Source organism: Perna viridis, chromosome 9 (genome assembly GCF_037379345.1).
Source record: "Perna viridis isolate PV_CMFRI_1.1 ecotype Kerala chromosome 9, ASM3737934v1, whole genome shotgun sequence".
Lineage (NCBI taxonomy): Eukaryota > Metazoa > Mollusca > Bivalvia > Mytilida > Mytilidae > Perna > Perna viridis.
Window position 1 is genome coordinate 16,782,822 of NC_142453.1, and position 22,855 is coordinate 16,805,676.

The 22,855-nt window shown below is 32.1% G+C and overlaps 1 protein-coding gene across 22 annotated transcripts in view; it reads right to left on the bottom strand.

Moving 5' to 3' along the window:
* The window catches only part of LOC148606992 (RIMS-binding protein 2-like), a 138,563-nt gene that overhangs the window by 82,878 nt on the left and 32,830 nt on the right, over positions 1–22,855 (bottom strand). For 20 of the 22 annotated variants that reach the window (XM_088545271.1, XM_088545273.1, XM_088545265.1 and 17 more), the window contains 5 exons: positions 18,416–18,535; positions 15,923–16,054; positions 10,231–10,422; positions 9,399–9,500; positions 8,662–8,679 (listed from right to left, as the gene is read on the bottom strand). In XM_088545271.1, coding sequence (XP_088401397.1) covers positions 8,662–8,679; positions 9,399–9,500; positions 10,231–10,422; positions 15,923–16,054; positions 18,416–18,535 — 564 coding nt within the window. Of the gene's footprint in view, positions 1–8,661; positions 8,680–9,398; positions 9,501–10,230; positions 10,423–15,922; positions 16,055–18,415; positions 18,536–19,581; positions 20,099–22,855 lie in introns of those variants that run through there. The other 2 variants (XM_088545276.1, XM_088545261.1) reach the window with 2 other exon arrangements.

Sequence of the window (22,855 nt, forward strand, 5' to 3'; positions counted from 1 at the left end):
AACCATTTCACACTGATAAACTAACATACATTAAAACTGTCACAAAATATCGCAATGATGATTTTTCCACATTAACAATACCTATAGATCATAAACCCACAACAATAGGATCATATCAAATTTTAAAAGCGAGAAACAGACGTGAAAACACATTATGACATATGACACACTGAACCAGATAGATCAATACAGTGTATGGAAAGGAACCTAAGGAACAATCAGGTTCAGTTATTCCAATGCTCCTTTCATTTGCCATGTTGACTTTCCATGAAATATCCGACTGGGAATTGCAAATGGTTTCCAGTTACATATTGTTTTTTAACATTGATTGAATTCTGCGGTTTTAGAATTGCGGTTTTAAAGTTATTGACTATACAGTATACATATCTAGTTATATTGCCATGCATTTACAATACATGGTAATAGCATTGACTTTATTTTCAATGATTGATAATTATTAGCTGGCCAGAAGTATATGTCCATTAGGATCAATTTACATTATACATTAATTACTTATATATAAATGAGCCATTTTCAATCTATAATTTTCAGTACAAATTTTCAACTTACTTGGTCAGCCTTTATTAGATATTTTATACTGAACACAATAGCAGGATTTGGGGAATTTTAAGGAACATTTTGGGAAAATTTCAAATTGGGAAATGTTTTATTTTAGCTCCAATTCATACATAGGAAAAACCAGAGGTGATGCTGTTCTGCCAAGTGGATCATGGACAATACTTTGCAGATTTTTTATCATAGCAGTATTTACTCAAGAAGGGCCAAATTTCATGAAAAGTTGAATATGCAATATTAACCAGCATTTAGTCAAATAACTGACCTGATTTACTGAAGGGGTTCTTGAATCACCTGAAAACCATAAATATGACAACAGACAGACAAACAAAATGATATGAGAAACACTAGCGGTATATTATCCCCCTCATGTCCCCCCACTGCTGATTTATTTAGCAGGGATGTAAAAATTGCATATAAATAGTAACCATTTGCCATTTATCACTCTTCAGTTGGGGTACCTCCAAGAGGGTTAGAGAAGAAAACAGAGCACTAAAAGAGTAGCCCACTGCTTGTAGGACATATACTCAGATCAAGTTTTTCAGAAAGGTATCCCTAAGGCTTGGCCCTGCTACCATCAACAGCTAACAGATCTACTATCAGAATCCTGGTAAGGGTCAGTCATGACAGACCAGCAATGGTATTCGAGACAATAAAAAAACCAATAATAGCTTAGATTTATTCTGCTGAAATATAGCTAACGTAAACTGGAAACAACATACTGCTTCCAGGTATAATTTAAATTCCCTATCCATATACCACAGAAATGCTAACATCATTATTAATTAATTAGACAAGCTTTGAAAAGCCAATGAATTCAAACTAATTAATGACCAATCTAATTAATTGTTCATGACATAATAACACGAAGTTTTCATTGATTCTGTATTACTGTCATCATTATCCCGTTATTAGCGACAACAGCCCTATTATACAGTGGCATTGTCAGCAAATTGTAATGACGTAAATTATCACTTATCGGCAGCTGATTATTTCCACATTGAAAAATTTGCATGATTTTTCTCAGTAATTTGATTTCAAGGGTGTTCACTTTTGAACATTGTTTTTTTTGCAAATATTGCTCACAGTTTGTATTCAAATGTTGAAGTATGCTGAAATTTGCCTTGTTAAGCAGCACTCCAGCTAAGGATCATGCAGAATGTGATTCATGGGTAAAAAGCCTACATATTTTTATTTTTGATATTTTGTTTGAAATGTCATAGTAAACAGAAATTAATGTGGTTTTTCATATAACCTGTGCTCTTTAGAGATAAAAATTATATAGAATACACTGTAGATTTCTAAATTAAGGGAGATAACTCTGTAAATGGTGCTCAAATACAATAGAATCTACTGTATTTTCAATGTTGATTATCTCCAAAGAGCAGGCAGATTTGAATGAATAATTACACATTTCATAGTATAGACCCATAAAACAACTTAATTACAAAAATAAAAATATGGAGCCTTTTTTGGGGTGCATCACATTTTTCAGATTTTGCATGATTCTTACAAAGACAGTTATTTAAATATCTTGAATAGGTTATTGATCAGTTATTAAAATATTCTCTCAAATTGCTATACTTTCATTTATAGTAAAAAAAAATTATGCATGTATAAATTTTACAATGCTTTTAAATGCATATACAGGCATTAAATATTTACTTAAATGTTCACTTAAAACAACACTGATTCAAGCTATTAAAAACAAAGAAAAAATACAATGTAACTTCAATACTTATATTTTTTAAATTTCCATGTTTGGAAAATAAACAGTCAGAAATTGAAATAAAAATTTCCATTCTGAATCAATGAAACTAATAACACTTAAGTCTTAAATCTTGATAAGCAATTAACTTAACAAACATAAAGACAACGCAGCACTAACTCACCTGAAGAAACAATAAACATGAATATTTCCCTAAAGCCTTCCGTTCACGTCAACACTAGGCTAAAAATTCAGTAAATCAAGCAGAAATAAAATCAGTTTATGGTTTCTGCAACCGATTACTCTACGGCACCGACAGATGTAAGCTGTCTGGTTATAAAACTAATGATGGAGTGAAAACCGTAATTTTCCTATTACCAAACATGTATGATTATTGACCGGAGGCGAAATCAATAGCAATACATTGGAAGAAAAAAAATCGATGACCAATTTGTCCTGGCTTAAAACAGCTCAGTTGCTATTATAAGACTATCAGCCCCATAATTAGTGAGAGCGATACAATCCAATTAAGGATAATACTGCAGTAGTTAACGATATTATATATGGCACCTGGTTCTACGATGTGAAGCTGTTAACAATTATAGAAAGGATGGTAACCTTACTTGGTTTTATAGGGAGTAATTTATATGTATTTAGATGTATATGAACCATCCACTATAGGTACAGCACGTGGGTTTGGAATGTGACCAGGATGGTTGATAGTAATGAACAGATTATTAGTTTTTGATGTTAAAGTTCAACCACTGAGGAACCATTTTATCAGCCAAGAGCAACATGAAGTTGTACCTGATGTCAAACTAGTATACCTCCTAATATGGCAATCCTACCCAACAAGAAGCTGATTTCTGACAACAATCAAAATTGCTTAGGCCTAAAAAAAAGTTCCGTGTCTTTCGGTAACCTGACCGACCTTATTTTTTCCCTGCTAACTCTAATTTTTCTATGGTGTCAAAAAATCAATTACAAAAAAATTAGAGATTTTCAGCTTTTCTGTCATCAATTTTTTTACTAGAACCGCCTTGCTCTTTGATGTGGAGGTTCAAAATTCATAAAAAAATATTAAACAACACGACCATGGACACAACAAGTTCAGTATTCAGCTGTGTTATAAATAAGAGGCAGCATAACCAGATGGTTTCAATGTCCTGCAAATCTATCAATTTAAAACAAAAAACAAAAAAAACCATAAAAAACCCCCAAAAAATCCTACCTACTGACCCTAACTTTGAAGGAAATGTTACCAGAAACACCAATTTTTTTAGGCCTTACAAGGTAAGTCCAATCTATACAATGCCCTATACTAAATTTGAAAATATTTCCCTTAATGGGAGTCAAAGGAGATAGTTGCAATGAAACTCTGATGGACAGAATAATGGACTGACATGATTCCATTATAATGCCCACTGGTTACTTGGTGGTATAGGTACATGTAATCTTAAAAGCAGGTGTAGGAGTTATAGCAAATGTTCATAGAATCCTTTCGAAGTTTTAATTTATATTCAACAGTTGAGAAGGAGATGAAGATTAAAAAGGTAGGACAGGTGAACAATTAAAAGGACAGATGGTAGTATGAACATTTGTGTGTCGTTTAATCATGTGTTCATCTCTTAGTCCATTCAAAGTTAATTTTTTGGTTCACAGGTCCTGACCCTTGCCTCTTTGGAGGCTGTTTCAGCCAATTCAGGACTTTTTTTTATTGCCATATCAATACGTCTTTGGAGGATGCTTCAGGACTTATTTTCATTGCCATATCAATACCTCTTTGGAGGATGTTTCAGGACTTATTTTTATTGCCAAATCAATGCCTCTTTGGAGGCTGTTTCAGGACTTATTTTATTGCCATATCAATACCTCTTTAGAGGCTGTTTCAGCACACTCAAACCATTCTTAATGGAAAAGGCTAAAAAAAAAGAAAAAAAAAACCTCCCTCATCAGTTTTCAAACAAAATGGCCTAAAAACCAAGAAATAAACTTTGACTGGTCTTACTCAAACAGCAAATTCTTCATGCATTGAACCAACTAAAATATCAGATGAAAATTTGCTAGCCTGAGAGTTTTTCTAGAACATTAAAACAATATTAAAACCTCCACAGCAAAGAGCCATGTTGATTATTTACAGTGAAACCTGGCTAAATTGAGCACCTTTTAGACTTTAAAATTTTAGGTTCAGTTTAGACAGGTGTTTGGTTAATCAAGGTTCAAAACACATTTTAATTGATGTAAAGAGATTTTCAAAACGTCGCTGGTTTAGACAGGTTTTCTGAATGTTCAGGGTTCAGTTCTGACAGATTTCACTGTATATCTATATTTATAGACATTTTTAAAACTAAATTAAGAAAATTATCAGAACACTTTAGTTCTCCATATGGATATCAACACCATAGTGCTTCAAAGTGTTATAGACGGAAATCTGATGTACATGTCTCTGTAAACGACACCAAAATCGATAGTCTGTTTCAGACAGAAAAACAATTTCGTGAACATGATACCTATAATCACAAAATGGATAAAAAATAACGATTCATATTCCCATTTCTTCTGTTGCTATGCATGAAATGAGAACTGGCAAGGTCATTTCTGGGACGATGCTGTACCATGGGGAGAGCATGATTAAAAAATCTTATTTCCAGTGTTATTAGAAAAAAATCCTTTTGTATTTATTGGTATCATTATTGTGTGGTTGAGAGATATCTTACAGGTTGATGTTTTTTTTTTGTAAACTTCATTTTACTAACAGTACCATTCTTTGGAATTAGAGTAAAAGTAAGATTTTTCCTGGTTGTTGAATATGAACCAATACTTTGAGAGAAAAATCACTGTTTCCTTCTATCAGAAAATTTCTCTGTATTTTTGTAGATGTAAGAAAAAAAAATACAAAAAACACCCCAAAAAAAACAAGCAAAATGTCACAAGACAAAAACATATAATATTTTACTTGCATGCATTTATAAGCATGAGTTATAAGCCAGGTCAAATTGAAATAAATGCAATTTTTTTTTTTATCTAAACAAAATATTTTGTCAAATTGTAATTTACCTGTTTAATGCGACTCAAACACAAACTTTTGATGAATCAAGCCAACATACAACACATTCCATTTAAGAAAAACTACAATCTCCCGCAGAGGATAAAAATTCAATCCAAAACATAAAATTTAATATTTCTATTTCAGTAAAAGTGAATAAAACATTTATGTTTTAAAACCACTGGCAATCCTGTTTTTCAATATATTTTCAGAGATGTTTTGTCTATTTTCAATGAAATATTGACAATTATAGAATGGTTTCATTGACTTCTTATAGAACTATAGGAATAGCACAATGTAAAAAACCACCCTCACTTTTCCCGAACACTCCCCCACTTTCAGTAATAAAAGATCATGTTCATTAGTTTCAAGATCTTGTTCAAACAGTGGGTGGCCTCTTATCACAATGATATTAGATACTTGAATTCAAACAGAAATGTATAGGAGGACTTTTATAGATTTTGAAATCCATATATGTGATGAAATCTGATAATGCCTTAAGCATATAATATAGCGCATACAATGACAATGTTCAGGAGATAGAGTTGATTTTTGTACAATTAAATGACATTTACCTGATAAACAGCCTTTTGTACTGGACTGGACAATTGAAAAAAATCTGTATCATCTCTGTCTTCTGAACATCATCATTGTATGCACTGTAACGGGCAGATCCAGGAGTTCAAGTTAAGGGAAGTGGAATAAGAGGCCCAGAGTAGTGAAGCCAGATAATTTTGGGGTGTAAAATTTGTGAAAAATCAGGATTTCATGCCCCAAAATGTTTTTTTCCCAGTTTTAGGTGGAGCATATGCTGCTGTGAATCCGTGCCTATGTAAGACACATCAGGATCTGACAGTAGAATAGAAGTCTGTAATGTAATTGTTTTGTTTGATACAGTTTAAGTCACCTGTTAGGTTGGAAAAATTACTAACTGAAGTAGATATAAACACAGTGAAACCTGCCTATATCCAACCCAATGTGGACTGTAAAATGTGTTTGGTTTGGCCAGGTGTTTGCTTTATCCAGGTTCAAAATACATATAAGTACCAGCCTTTCTAAAAATCAGACAGAGGGTAATTTATGCACGTCAAAAACCCACAAAATTCAGTTTTAATCTTGTTCAGAAACCATTATAGATCACATAAACAGTCTTAGTTTTTCGTTTGGGGTTGTGCTTTTGAGGTGAAATTTACATAGACTGTACATGAAATTGGCACTTTGAAAGAGTTATCGTTCTTGATTTGGTTTCATTTGGATTATTTACATGGGAGATGAATGTATGATTTTCTAAAAAGTGCAAATCTGAATGCAGAAATGATTCTCGTTATGTGAAAATAAAGCATATGTAGACTGAAAAAGCAGTACTAGTTTGGTGGGCTTTTCTATACCATGAATCACTTTACAATTGGCAATGTCTGAAATTTATGTGGACTGGTACTTAAACTAATTTTCAAGGACTTCAATAAGTGGCTGGTTTAGACAGGTTGTTGCTTTATGCAGGGCTTGGTTTGGACAGGTTTCAAAATAACAAATACACTTAGTGTCAAACCAATGCAAAACATATTGTGAACAAAAAGATGTGGAGGTAAATGTCTACGAGTTAGCCACCAAACCAGTCATATGGGAATAAAGTAAAGGACGAATGGAAATAATCCAGTCTAATGCTGATTACTACTCAATTTAAAGGGGCAACGTATTGGCCATAAAAATAGTTAATAAAAATAAACAAAAACATTTAACATATATGTAAATCTAAAACAATGAAACTAATTGGACAAAAGTTCTGACCTGGGACAGGTGTCATAAATGTTTTCATTGGTTAACAAAATTGCCAAAACTTAATATAAAAGCAGTCAGTTAAAAGGATTGCAGATATCATGTAATCATCGTCAGTTATCCAATATTCTGTAAAATTTGATGAGAAAAAAAGGCCAATAACTCTAGAATGGTGAATGCTATCTAGATATGTAAGAATCCTAAATCCATGACATTAATTCCCTCCTCATACACAAATGAAAACTACTCCTTATTCGTGGTATGTTAACATCAAAAACAGCAGCAAGCAATTTTATACCACAAATAGTCATTGATTCTAACCAAGACTCCTTTTATATATCTTTTTTCTCGTCATCAAAACTTGATTGCCAATAAGTGGTGATTACAAATATTAAGGGCAATGACCTCTCTATCACATTCTGTAGAACAAATTACGATGTAATTCAGGAATCAATATTATATTTCATTCATTTCAATGTTAATATTGGCCGTTGAACTTTGTAACAGGAAATCAATCGTCCATTCAAAACTAAGCCCTTGAACTTAAACAAGCTAGTATCATCTAATAGTCAGCTTTATACAGGACAATGCAATAATGAAACAAAGTATCGCCTTAATTGGTAAATTTAAAAAAAAAAATTACCAATATAATGAGAATGGATATGGTGTATAGGTCAAGTAGACAACAACCCCACCAAGACGAAAAATGTCAGGTCAAGACCATGTACCCATGGGTCTTCAATGAATGATGAGGAAATCCTCACACCACAGGGCAGGCTGCAGCAGTTTGGGTTGATGAAAACATTTTTGTAGTAACTTATTTTACTACATTAACAATAGATGATGAATATTCAAATGTTGTAACATGTACTATACCTTAGGCCAAATAATAGAATTATTGGTTCATGGTCCCTCATTTTGTTTTTCAAGGAAGCCTCATAATTCATCTTAATTTACATTATATCAAAATTAAAAAAAAATAGTACCTCCCTAGTATTTTTCTGGTCATGAACAATGTAAAAGAACCCTCTTTTTTTTTTGAGGTGATGAAAAGAAGATTATTAGAAATGTTCCTCACCTCTTGAGAATGATAAAATCAAATTAAATTAACCATAAGAACATCTCTATGGTAAAATTTATTTTAGCATAATTTCTCAGTTAAAAAAAAAAATTTTCATCAATTTATTGAATATACTTCTGATTTTCATGATATTCACAATTATTCAAACAAAAAACTTGATTTCAGCATCTGCAAAAATTTCATACATATTTCATGCAAACTGAAAGTAAAGGCTAATCAAAGCTTACAAAAACTTAATATATACATTTACTTTCAGTCAATGCAGAATTTGTACAATACAGCATATTTAAAAAGTAATCAAATTTCAAGTAAAAAATAAAATTATAAATCCAAAGTTTTTCAAGCAGAGCAGAAATTTTTAAAAAGGGGGAGAGAAATGCTGAAAACTTCGCTAGTTCCACCAAACCTTTGGATTTAAGCTGGGAAAGAACAACTTTAAGTGGCAGGAATGAAAAAGTTTAATGGACTACTCACTTTCCTTGCCCTGAAAATCTGAAGAAAGAAGCAATACTATTGAAGACTGCTTTCCTTATCATCACATTACAACCTAATGCACTTTTCTTTTTACAAATACAATTTCTATCCTAAGAGCAGTAGAGTTACTTCCCTTATTACAAACATTAACAAAAATGTAAAAATTACAGATTTTTACATATTCAATTAAAAGTCCAACACTAAGCATTTATGCCAAATGCATTACCTAAATATGCCCACCAGCAGGCAATCAACAAACTAAACTGCTTTTAAAATGCTCTCTGTGATGGCAATCAATTTAATAACAGATAGACAGACAGACAGAAGGACACAGAGACAGACCATACAAAATCTTTGCATAGCTTATATCACAGTATCCATTATTCTAGGATACTGTGGGGGGGGGGTTACTGTACACTAACAGTAAACTTACATTCCAAAATACATTCCACTCACAAATATTTTACTCACTACTTTCTTTCTAACAGTAAACTTACTTTCAAAAGTACTTTTTTGAAGAGATAATGTAACAGTACATACTCCATAATGATATACATGTAAAGTAGATGTATAATTACAGCTGTTATCAAAGTTATATGAGTTATCAAATTTACAGTTTATTGACAAACAATGGTGGGGGTGGGGTGGGGAAGGTGTTCTCCTTAAGAGTCATAATTTGCAAATTACAACCCATAATAGTTGGCTACCTCTAGTTATAATGAATGAGAACTACTTACTGGTTTAATTTTCGCAATCTGTTTCTCCATTGTTAATCTCTCTTTGGCTGCCTGTTTGATTATACTGATGAGTTCTTCTTTCTCTTCATACATCTGTACATTCTGTAAAAGAACAAGCAGTTGTTTTCATTCTCAGTGCAACGATAGTAAAATGGACAATGACAATTTACTAGCCCATTAGAAGATAGCAGAATTTTTATAAAGATAGCAGTGATTTATTGAATGTTGCTTGTGTAATTCATTTGGATAATTCATAATATGAAATAAATTTGGTAATTTCACTCGCAAGACTCTCTCCGACATCAATTGGCCAATCACAAAATTTAAAATGCATGTTGAAAATAGAAAAAAGAAAGCTTGAAGGTTTAAGTGGTGCTTATTGATATCTGGAAGTTCTTCAGCATTCATGAACATATTTTGGTTATTCAAACTCTCCAATTAATTATCATATTATTCAATTAGTCTAAAATAACTGTATCATATGCAATACATACTAAAACCCTTTTATATAACTGTAATAATTTAATATCTATCAATCTATCAAAATCTAGAAAATTTCTTCCCAAGATTAAAATTCATCACAAGTAATGTTAAATTTGTATAACAAATAGTATTCCAAATAGCTACATGAAACTAGAAGACTTTTGAAAAAAAAGGATTTATTTTAGGTTTTTAGACAACAAGAATAAATGGTATAAAACCACAATTAAATTGTTTGTTGAAAGTATTCTGCTTCTTTTGTAAAGGGAAATCCTTAACAGTCACCATATGTTGAGGAATTTTACAGAATTTATTTCTTTTCTTTTTTCCTCATGAACCATGTTTGACAAACCTCAGGGCCCAAGAACTCAGCATTACTCAGCTGATCAGCTAGTTCTTGGCACTTTTTGCGTAGGTCCTCTATCTCCCTGTCTTTTGCTAACATCCCCTTGGCATGTTCCGAAAGATCTTTGGCTCTTTGGCGGGCAAACATTTTCTTCAGGTGATCAGTTTCTGGTTGGTTGTGACCATCCTCTTTCACCTTCTATAACAGATATAATTTTCATTTATCAATTAACCATATTATACTGAAATTCCTGATATACTTCCTGGTAAAACACTACTCTGGACTGACTGGATTATCCTATTTCAACCCAAAGTCCTGAAGAATGTTGAACTCAACAGAAACTCCTTAACTATCAACTAACTCAATAGTGTAATGAATACCTTACTCATCAAAGTCTCTCTAGAAAGTCAACTTCTATTCCTAGGAACTATTCTGAGTAATGTTAAGATGTTTTAACTCACAACTATCAGTCAATGGTGCCTACTGGTACTTTTATCAATGCTAGTATAGATAGGCAGTGTCAAGATTGTTTTCTGCACCATTTGTCCAAAAAACAGTAATCTTACACTCAAAAGTTATTTAAAACGATCTTACCATACTCACCACTTACTCAAAATATATTTGACATTCCAAAGTTGTATACTGGTACTAAGTAAACAATTTACACTCTCATGATAATTAAGTGATATTCCAAATTTCTGTTCCATTAGAAATAGTTCACTCACAACTTACTAACTGTAAACTTCATTCCAAATACTTTCCTGTCAAGAATGTCTTACTCCCTACTCACTTACAAACAATTAACTTCTTTCCTGTCAAGAATGTCTTACTCCCTACTCACTCATTAACAGTAAACTTACATTCCAAAATACTTTCCACTCACAAATATTTTACTCACTACTTTCTTTCTAATAGTAAACTTACATTCCAAAGTACTTTTTTGAAAAGATAATGTAACAGTACATACTCCATAATGATAAACATGTAAAGTAAATGTATAATTAAATCTGTTATTGAAGTTATGTGAGTTATCAAATTTACAGTTTATTGACAAACAATAGTATAATCTATTACAGCTTTCTATTTGATTGACAGTATGTGACAATGTGTCTGTGTGACATTTATTCTTCAATCAGCACCATATCACATGCATGTGTACCAAGTATCATGTCTATGTGAACACCCCTTCCCCAAATCCTACAGGAAAAAAAAACTAGAAATGTGGTCATAAGACATGGATGTCCAAACCTATCCCTTGAGATTCAGTAAGTTGAACCTATACTGCAGAGAAATTTCTGACATCTAAAGCAGTCCTGAGCATTGCAAAGATTCAACTGTATCCTTAAATTGCTCCAGTAAAAAAAGATATCAGATGGGGAGTTAGGACTCAAACACTGCTGAGAGTACAAGACAGAAATATCTCGATATAGACACCAAAAGGTAAGATTTCTGGTACTCTAACAGTGATGTCTGTGATTTCCTTGTCTACACCCAAAGGTAAGATTTCTGGTACTCTTAACAAGGGTGTCTGAGATTTCCTTGTCTACACAATAAGGTAAGATTTCTGGTACTCTAACAATGGTGTCTGAGATTTCCCTGTCTTGAACTTTTTAGCAGTGTATGATTCTTTTTCTCACTTTGAAAACTAATTCTGTGATTAAGCACACTTATTCAAAACACCTTGCTTCCATTTACACGATATCAAGTTACAACTGAGATGCTGAATAACAAATGTCCCATGTTTTATCTCACCTATATAGAAATAAGGATTTTCTTGTCTATTTAGTCAAAATGAAGATCTTCTTGTAAGGATCTAACACTATAATATCATCTGATTTGTTCATAAATGGACTCATGCAAATTTGGTGAGAAAAAAAAAATTACAAAAATTCCTTTTTGGAATCAGCAACTTCAAACCAGTTATATCCACTGAGGGCTTACAAGAAGAAAAGTTGATACTGGGAGAAGTAATCAAAAATGTTTGGACTTCAAAAGAGAAAAACTATAAAATTATTAATGAAATTCTTGTTCCTCTAACATATTTCTAAAATATGGTAAAATCAATTCCAATTAAACTGAATTTATTGTTTGTTTCTTTTAAAATTAAGAAAACCAACAACAGCAACAAAGTAGTCTCAAAATGTGAAGGACTCTGAAAAAAAAAAAGGGCCATTATAGAATTAACCAATTAAAATGGTTCAGTATGAAATGTACATGTATACCAGTAGTCTATTTAAAGGGTAGACTGGTTCAGTATGAAATGTACATGTATACCGGTAGTCTTTTTAAAGGGCAGACTGGTTCAGTATGAAATGTACATGTATACCGGTAGTCTTTTTAAAGGGTAGACTGGTTCAGTATGAAATGTACATGTATACCGGTAGTCTTTTTAAAGGGTAGACTGGTTCAGTATGAAATGTACATGTATACCGGTAGTCTTTTTAAAGACTTGACAATTAATGTATGTTATTAAGATATCTGTGTGTTTCTTAATTTGTTGACCTACCATGACGAAGTCCCTGTCAAATAATTCTTCCCAGCAGAATGACATAGCAAAATATTCACTAATATAATTCCTTTACTAAATACATTCCTGCAACACACAGTTCAAAAATATTTCTTGCCAGGGTTCATGATACATTCTCTCCAAATCATGTGCATTTATTCTGTTGTTAATCCATGTTTAAAACACCATAAACTGTTCAACTAATCTCTTCCTAAGTCAAGAACACTCTCAAACCACAAAACATGATTTAGAAACGAAAGTTTCAGCATTGAATTTAATCTCCGCTCTCTCCAAACAATATTAGAAACATAAGACTTGATTAAGAAGAGTTCTGTTTAGAATTTCACAAAATTTGGTCTGCTACTGTGTACCATTTTGAAGTAACTGTACAAATTAATCTCCTTCATATAAATTAATTCTTTACATTAAAAAAAATATAGGAAAATCAGAAATTCACAGATTAAAACAGAATGTATTTAAATTAATTTTGCTCCTTTTCACATTTTCACATTTTTTTCCCTTTTGATTCAGTAAATTTATGTCATCACAGTAATCCTTTAACAAGTAAAACAATCATAATCCATCAAATTTTGAAAATCATCAATATTTGATCCTAAAGTTTGAAAAATTATGTAGTCATCTCATTAATTCAGAGCTTAAACTAAAAAAAAAAACAGTCAAAACCCAAGAAATTTTGAAGTATATTTCTATTTAAACATCAAAATAAATATATACCACAAAAAGATGACACATTTACAAAAATTTTATCAGATCAAGCTTGGAGCAATGTTTGTCCAAATGTCGTCACACGCTAGATGTTAAACCAGATAAGGATAAACTAATATGGTCATCACAAATTTAATCTCTATTTGTAAATACTATGGACAGGTCAACTAATTAGTCCTCAGATAAAGTTTCATTAACATCCAATTTACAATATAGACCAGAGCCTTATATCAATTATCTGGACATAAGTTCCGTGGTGAAGTATCTTTATTTACGTTTTTTACTACTTGGGAATGCATTGCTATTAGCTTTTTCTCGTCATTTTATGTAAATAATGTCATGGGAGCTAAGCTACTATATAGCCTTTGATGGGGTGAGAAGTCAGAGATTACCAGAATACTGATATATTTTAAGCTATCAAATGACATGGACATATTATCCTAAGACATCCTACAGGACTAATGTTTCCATTGAGGCCAAACCAAAATGAATCTGTGTTTTCATTAAACTGAGAATTCTCATTTAATAAAGAGTTATGCTTTTGATTAAGGTTCTAATACCCTAAAGACTGTCCATATGTAGCTATTCAACTATAGAAGCAAAAGTCCTGACTCGCACAAGAAATATTAGGTGCTGTAGAATAAATCTTCTGTTCAATTCATGATTTGAACTGGTATACTGTAATGAAACAAAATGGCAAGTACTATAAATAAGTCATCTCTTTAAAAATAGATAGCTGACGCAGCAGAATTGGTTCTTTTTACTTATAATTGTCTTCATTTATTCAGGAAATAACACATGGCACGCAATATCAATTTCCGATACAGTTTTTTCGAACACCACTAAATTATCAATATTTCACCAATCGGGAAACAGAATTTTGATCAAGTGACTAGTGTTTCCATGGAAGAGCCTCTTTAAGGTCAAAGGGTAAAAAGTGAAACTATACCGACTGCGTCAAAAAAAAATAATTCTAAAGTAAAAGAGTAATCAAAGGAAACAAGATTCTAGCAGAAATCAAAAGAATATAATATAGGAGAAAAAGACCAAACATGGAAAACAGACATACGTAACAATGAACACAGAATAACCAAAATAATATGTACAAAGCAACAAAAGTAAATGAGCAACTCGGACCCAACTGAAAACTCAGAGAGCATGGACCAGGTGCACCGGTAGAATAAGCGTTCTCTACTTTTCTAAAACCACCTGCATGGTTGCTAATAAAAAAGTCAAGTCCGGGGTAGATGAAGAGGAAAGGAAAACTATGACACATTGAACAAATCGGTTTTCATGGTACAGATGGATATTATGTAACAATCCACGAGTTCATGACTTCTGTTGTGATGACTCAGTCATGGCGAAATTCTTTGGACCGTCGGACATGACTGGTACTTTTAGCCCCCGGTCCGGCAAAATTTACGTGATTTCTGGACCAGATATCCGGTACAGATTTTTTAATTAGACATGCCTCAACCAGAACTTCCGGTTTAAATCGAGGCAAACTTTAATTGGATCAGAGAAATGATTTCGGTCCGGCAGATAAATGTTCGGTTCAATAGATTTTGTTAGGCTGCCAGATCAAATGTCTGACAGGATGAAAAATGATTTCACCAGGTCTGATGACTTCAATCTTGTAGCAATATACACTTACAATTAAATAAAATGCTTTGCCTTACAAAACTCAACAATATTCATGCAATCAATCAAGATGTGAAAAATTAAGTTTTCTTGGCCTCTTCACAGGATATTAATTGCTTTTAACCATACACCTTAATGGGTAGAATAGGATAAACCATTTGTAAAATGTAAAATTCATTTTTTCCATAAAGAATATAGAACAAAAAACAATTATTCCCCATGTAAATAAGGATGTTAAAGCAATATCATCAACTACCATGACTGTTCCAGACACTTGAAACAAAACAAAAATGAGATTATCCCATTTGTATTTTCCTCCTTTAAACAAGTCTTTATCAAGGCCTAAAAAAATGTTGTGTTTCTGGTATCATTTAACAAAAAAATAAGATAGGTAGGCCAAATAATTTTTTCATTTAGTTTTTTGTATTATTGAACTTGGGACCTGGAAAATTTACCAGATTTCTAGTCCGGTTTTTAAAACGGAAAAGGTAGATGTCACATTGCTAAAGATAGCAACCTTGCAATGTTTATTGAATTCTTCCTTCATTGAACTTTCTCTGACATGAATAGAATAGTTCTTCAAAGAATTCTCTCTTCAAATAGCAGTTCAACCTGAAAATTCCAGTTGATTTATAACATTCAAAACTGAAAACAGAGTTGGATGGTCAGTCTCACCTCTTCATCTCTTTCAAGATGGAATAAAAAGTTAGAAGTCAGAGAGTTACTAGACACATAATTTTTAAGCCCTTTTGACCTTATTTTTCACTCTCAGAAAGTGACATTTAAATATGTGACGTTGCAAAATTTTTCTCTGATTTTACAAACCTTCAAGTTTTCCTGCTGCAAATGTTTGGCTTTCTCTTCCAAGCGACGGGCAATTGCTGCAAGCTCTGCATTCCTTTTTTTGAGCGTTTTGATTTTTTCTTCTAAAGGCTTTTTCTCATCCTGACGTTTTTTCTGGAAAAAAGGGATGTTTAACAAATGAAAATGATAGCAATTTTTCATCCTTTTTCATATATTTATATATATTGATATAACTAAAATATCACTTGACTGACTACATATATAATTTCATAAAAAAATCCATCGACTCATGTGATCTAGAGATGAAAATACAAAATATTTAAGTTTGATTACTTCCCTTTCCTGGGTCTCTCAGCATGAAAAAATTTTATCACTTTTCTTCATGCACACGGACATGATGCTTTCCTTCCCATGAAATTTTATCCAACTCCACTGAGTGGTTATGGGAAATTGCAGTAAGAAGACGAGTGGAAAGACAGATGGGCAAACAAACAGACAAAATGACTTCTCTTTAACCCCTACAATTAATTTTTGGTAAGGCTATAATTACCCTACAACCTGGAGAATCAAAAGGGTTCCAATATATCAAGTTATCAAATCCACTGACAAATTTTGACTTTCAAACACAAACTTACAAAGATGCCAAAAGAAAGACAGAACTGAAGAATGGATGGAAGGCTACACCATCACAGTCCTAACTTTATAGACAAGGTGAAAAAATGTTCAGAATCTAAAGAGTATAAAATCTATAACTTAACAATGTGATTCAATACAATATGAAACAAAACCTTCAGGTAAACGCTGGTACTCTTTAATCACCTATCACTTACCTGTGTAGGAGTTCAGGTAAGGTCATGTTTTGACATATACAGAAAACGATTTTGAAGATGATACACAAATCTAGACATGGAAATTAAAATATCTTGTTGTATTGTTGTTTTTACATCATTTATGTTTTTTCCCCTTGAGCTAACTCTTTGTCAACTTGTCTGGATAATGTGGTGACTGAATACGATATCAAACATCCTTTCCACTCAGAAGGTTACAATACAAGATTAATGTCTACAGCAGGACTAATATAAGTTCATTTAAAAAAAAATACAAATAAAGATAATTTTCATCTGAGGGGTTAGCAAATTCAATGGCTTATAATAACCTTATACTTCCCCTGTTATAGCATAAATGATCTCAGGTTGGGATGTGGAAAATTCCATGGCTTCATTGTACACAGGGGCCAAATATGGCACTTATACCTTTCCTTTTGATGGCTTAAATAATTAAACTGCAAAAGTGTGATAACACAAGATATTTTTTATGTCCTAAAATATCAAAGCATATGAAAGACCAATTACAATGATATAGAAAGCTTATTTATGGTTTCATCTTGTCAGGAAAAGCAAAATTAGCAAATACAGTTTATTTTGAGAACTACATGTAACCTCTTTCTACAACTCCCAGATCAGATATTATTTTTAGAATTCAATCACAAAAAACAAACACAAATAAAAAAAAAGTAATATATATTTAAGAACTCCCAAAAAATATTGCAATATTCACAAAAAAAGGTACCTGTACTACATCAACTTGAGTACAAAACATTTGGTCATTTACAATGAGAGAAACTTGATCTGTTTATGCCAAGTTTAAATCCTTACATTGATCTAATAAAGAAATATTTTACATTTGATTTATGATATCATTGTGAATATTTTAGTTCAAATCTTGATTATATACAAGCAAGGGGGCATGGATCCTGTGGCTTCTTATTGAAATCCCCTAGATTGAGTATATTTGTATTGAATATTTTACATTTTTCTCCAGCATGTTCAACTGCTTAGGTTACAATTTTGTAAGGGGTAGCTTGTCTTAAAATGAAAACAGAAACCTGAATGTCAAGGTTAACCAAACAGCAACAGAGATGAGATACTGTGAAAGTACTATTGTTTGTGGGGTACCAATTTTTGTGGATTTTGTGTGGAGGCCAAGCCACAAATTTTGGTTCCCAACAAAAAGGAGATTTCTATTGTTGTGTACACTGAAAAGCTCCAAACCACAAATTAAAGAATTCACAAAACTTGTGTTTCTTCCCTAGTCCACGAAAATTAGTACCCACGAATTTAAGTATTTTTACAGTATAAGAAACTGCAGGAAATAGAAAATTTGCAAACAATTAGTAGTAAATTATATAATATATATGGCAACATTTGAAATCATATTGGTAAAATCTTAACTTGTGAAAGTTGAAATTTGCCAATCTGAAGGAAAATCATTTTGTGAATAATGTTGTATTTTTTCAGCAGTGAATATTTTTATAACATTTTCATGCAATTTGATACAGGCAGGGTGGCAAAGTGGTCTAATACTGGTCTGATTCATTGGTGATACTGAGCCAGGAACTGGCAAACTTCTCATTGGCATACCATAATTCCATATTCCAACAAAAACAGCTGAACAATTCCTCATTTTATGCATTTGTCTTCTATCATGTCATGCCATTTTGCCTTTCAAACTTACCAAAGAGTCATTTTCATTATTGAGTAACGATATTTTCCTCTCTAATCTTTGGACCTGAGTTTGAAGTTCAGACACTCTCTTCTGTAGATGTTTGTCTTTATCTTCCGAAAGTTTACGATTCTGAAAAAGAAGATGAAACTTTAATTTACAATTGTAGAAAAATAGATGCTTAGAAAAGAAAACGTATTACTGCAAATGCATATTCACTATGTAACACAAGACAAGTTGATTATAAAGATCTAATAGTAAACTGGTTTGTAATATTACGGTCACAAATGAATTTGTTATTGTAGGTATTACCCCCTTTTTAGTTTGATAATTAAATAACTAAATAATTAATTAACAATGAAATTTGGAACATAAGTTCAGATAAGTCCAATTATTTATGATTAAAATATGTGTATGATTGTCAATCCTGTCAAAGTGAAATTAATATCACTTATGATTGCTGTTGATCGAGTACCTTATGAATGTAGCTGCTGCTATAACACAACAATCACACAAGCTTATGAGGTCCAAGAAGACCACTCTGACAAAAAAAGGTATTTAAAAATTGGGGTTTTTAAGGCATTATTATAAGACCTGATTTTCAAAAAAAATAATAACAATAAACAATTTACACTGGTACACAAAGGCCTTTTGCCTTTTAAACACAGGCATTTATTTCTATCATAGATGGGGGCTTTACTATCCATACATACCAGAGTGGCACTCGTTTCTATCAATTATGTGGCTTTAAAATCCACACATACCCTGAATACTTGTTTTTATTAATGAAGTGTCTTTACTATCCACACATGTCCCCAGTACTTATTTCTATCAATGAGGAAGCTTTACTGTCCACACATGTCCCCCCCCTACTTATTTCTATCAATAAGGTGGCTTTTCTATCCACACATGACCCCAGTACTTATGTCAATCAATGAGGTGGCTTTACTATCCACACATGTCCCCAGTACTTATTTCTATCAATGAGGTGGCTTTACTATCCACACATGTCCCCAGTGCTTATTTCTATCAATGAGGTGGCTTTAATGTCCACACAGTGTCCCCTGTGCTTACTTCTATCAATGACAGGGCTTTAATATCCACGTATACCCCGAGTTCTACTTGTTTATAGTAAAGTCCTGTCATATCCAGTTCTCTATGTGTCAAATTCTCCTTACCTGCTGTAGGACTACTGAGAAATTTGGAATTTCCTTTTTGTTGTTATTTATAAGGGTTCCAGGAGTAAACATATTTGGAAGGAGGTCCATCCCATTCAGAGGGACAGGCCTTTTGATTCCAGCCATGCTGAGAGAAACTAACACAGTTTCATTAAATCATATTTTCACAAAAAAGCATATCACGGGAAGCCACACATTTTAGAATATGACAATTTTCACACCTCAGACAAGCTCATCCGAAAATCATTGACACTCTATTTACTGGAAGTTGTGCACAGAATTTAACAGTGTATTCCATTCCATAAAAAATTGTATCCATTTTGCGGTTAAATATTTTTTAATTAGCACTATTATTCATTTGCATTTCCTAATGGACGAACATTATGCATTATACAACACTGAGCCTTTCAATTATATTCAAAGTAGATTATTCCCTTCTTAAAACCATATTATGGTACAAATATAACATGGTCTTTAAACCTTTTATATGATAATTACATGAAAATCCAGTTCTGAATAAATATATTTAATGAATTTGCATTAATTGAACATGCAAAATAGAACCAATTTTCATGGCACAAGAAATTATACAAAATTTCATGAAAAACTGCTTTTAACACTTGACTGAAACTGTGAACTATGGTTTATCCAGCAATAAAATATTGAAAGTGTAAATCTTCCTTTAAATTATCTGAGGCAAGAACAAAAGTCTTTGAAGTTTAAAAATGCCCATAATCCATGTTAGCCCTCCATGTTTTCACAGGTGTGATAAAACAGACGAAAAACCACAGCTAAGAAATGATAACTGTCCACGAAATTTCGCCACAGGGAGACAAAATCAGGATGTCGAAAATGGTTACAATCATTCAAGGGGGCAGAATTTACAAATGGTTACAGGATTGTATGTTGACGAAAACACTAGATACAACATGATAGTCTCCCAGTACAATTTTCAAGGGTCACGTAAAAATAAATCATCTACATTATTATCAGATTTTTTTGTTCCTTTAATACCAAGTGGGGGTTTTTAGAGGTTATTAAATAGTAATTGAATCTATTTTTTATTCATGGGACTCAAATCCTTCCATTATCCACACATAAACATAAGATATCCACAGCAAAATTTGTACGTATTTCAACATTGGAATTTTAAAAGTGAAAAACAGATATATCAATTAGTTCACATCCAATGAGTCATCAGAAAACATATTTGTTTAATGTCATTTAGATGCTGAGTACTATTTTGGCACCCCATTAAAGCCACTACAAAAGACAAACATAGATAGTCGTTCTGAACAAGTTCACGTTGACAAGGTTATGAAATCATTTTAACTAATTCTGACCCTTGCATGTTATCACACCACTATGGCATTCAGTATTGAACTTATTTATTGACCACATATATATTAGAATTGTAATGTCAATAAAATGTGTAGATATATGATAGCATTATATACTTCTTGATTATACAAACATTTACAATGGAGTACAAATTAAATATCACCCCACAGGTTATATATGAAGACACAAATTTGAAGATATAAAAAAATGTCCTGAAAGAATTGTTTGCAGCCAATTTGTCTATATGTACACTTAGAAAACTACTTTTGAACATTAATTTCTAATCAAGAAATCAATACTACGATATGAAAAAAAACAAAGTTTACTTAGTGAGTGAGCTCCCAATGCAACATGAAAATCTTCAGAGAGATTATTACCCTTTGGAGGCATTATCTTGCCACATGCACATCTACATCTGATGCTCAACCTTCCAATAAAAATATCATCAAATTTTAATGAAATATTCATGAGATGCCAGGTAAAAGGACAGAAGGACTGTAATCAAACAGACAGACAGACAGACAGACAGATTGATGAACAAATTAAAATTCTTTCCAGTAATATAGGTACCAACAACCCACTATTGGCATCAAGCATAAAATACCAATCTTTTATCTGCACATGGATAAATTAAAATCAAAATCACTTTTGTTAGTATAACTGCAGAACTCATAATAAACCACAACTGCCCCTGTGGCTGTCATAATGCCACCATGGTTACTATTACACCAAACCATGGTTTAATCATAGTTATATATCAATGGTGAGAAATAGTTATGTTTTCAAAATCTATGCTTAACAATGGTCAGCCATTTTTGATTTTTTCTTAATCATCAATAGAGTACAGTTGACTATGGTTACTTGTTTACACATGATAAATCATGGTATGAAAATTCAAAATGATAGGGGAACCTTTAAAACTTGATGCTCAATGATTCTTGCAACAGAGGCTAACATATCAAGAACAATAACTCTTGCAAAGCTTTAATTTCATGTACAATTTATATAAGTTTGATCTCAAAAGCGCAATCCCCAAATGAAAAACTATGACAGGTAATAAGATCTATAACGGTTCCTGAACAAGAAATAAAACTGAATTCGGTGGATTTTTGACATGCATGAATTACCATCTGTCTGATTTTCATAAAGACTGCTACTTAAAACTTTATTGTGACATGAAGTAGCACAGAATAATATGTCAAAGTAATTCTAAAGTGTTTCTAATATAATCAATTTAAGAAAACCAGATGCTACATTTTTATATTGTAAGGATTACATTGGGATTTTTGTTCAAGTAACCAAATGTCCATGGAAATTAAATAATTGTACAAAATATCATATCTTGCGATGCCTCACCGTAGAAACAAAATATACTGGTTAGCAAGAATGGATTATCTCCCCTGTTCCATCTTCCTTCAGATTCAATTAGTATTGAAATTTCAGAAATGCATGAAATGAATGGATTGGAAAGCAGGCAAAGGTGAATAAAAAGTTGAAAAAGTAACTTAAAGAGTAGACAGTGAACCATATATAAAGCAAAAATATGTTTCAATTTCTGGGCTACAGATTTTAATTTGTTTAGTCTTATGATTTAATGTATGAAAATTTCCTAATTAAGAAAGATTATATTCCATACAATTTAAATTACCATATACCATTTGGCAAGTGTCAATATTTAGAGATTATCAATTACAACGCTTTATGGTCAAAAGCCAAATTTTATTATCCAAAATTGTAACAATGGTATTTACCCAATCATTTAACACATGAAATAAACCGGGTTTCAAGCACTGGAGACAAATGGGCCGAGGATATCTCTCATATCTGAAATATTTGACCAAATAATTAAACCTTTATTCTGTGATTTCTTAAGCAAATAAATATGAGGTTTTATTATTTTATTTGACCTCAATAGAGTTCAAGACAAGACAAG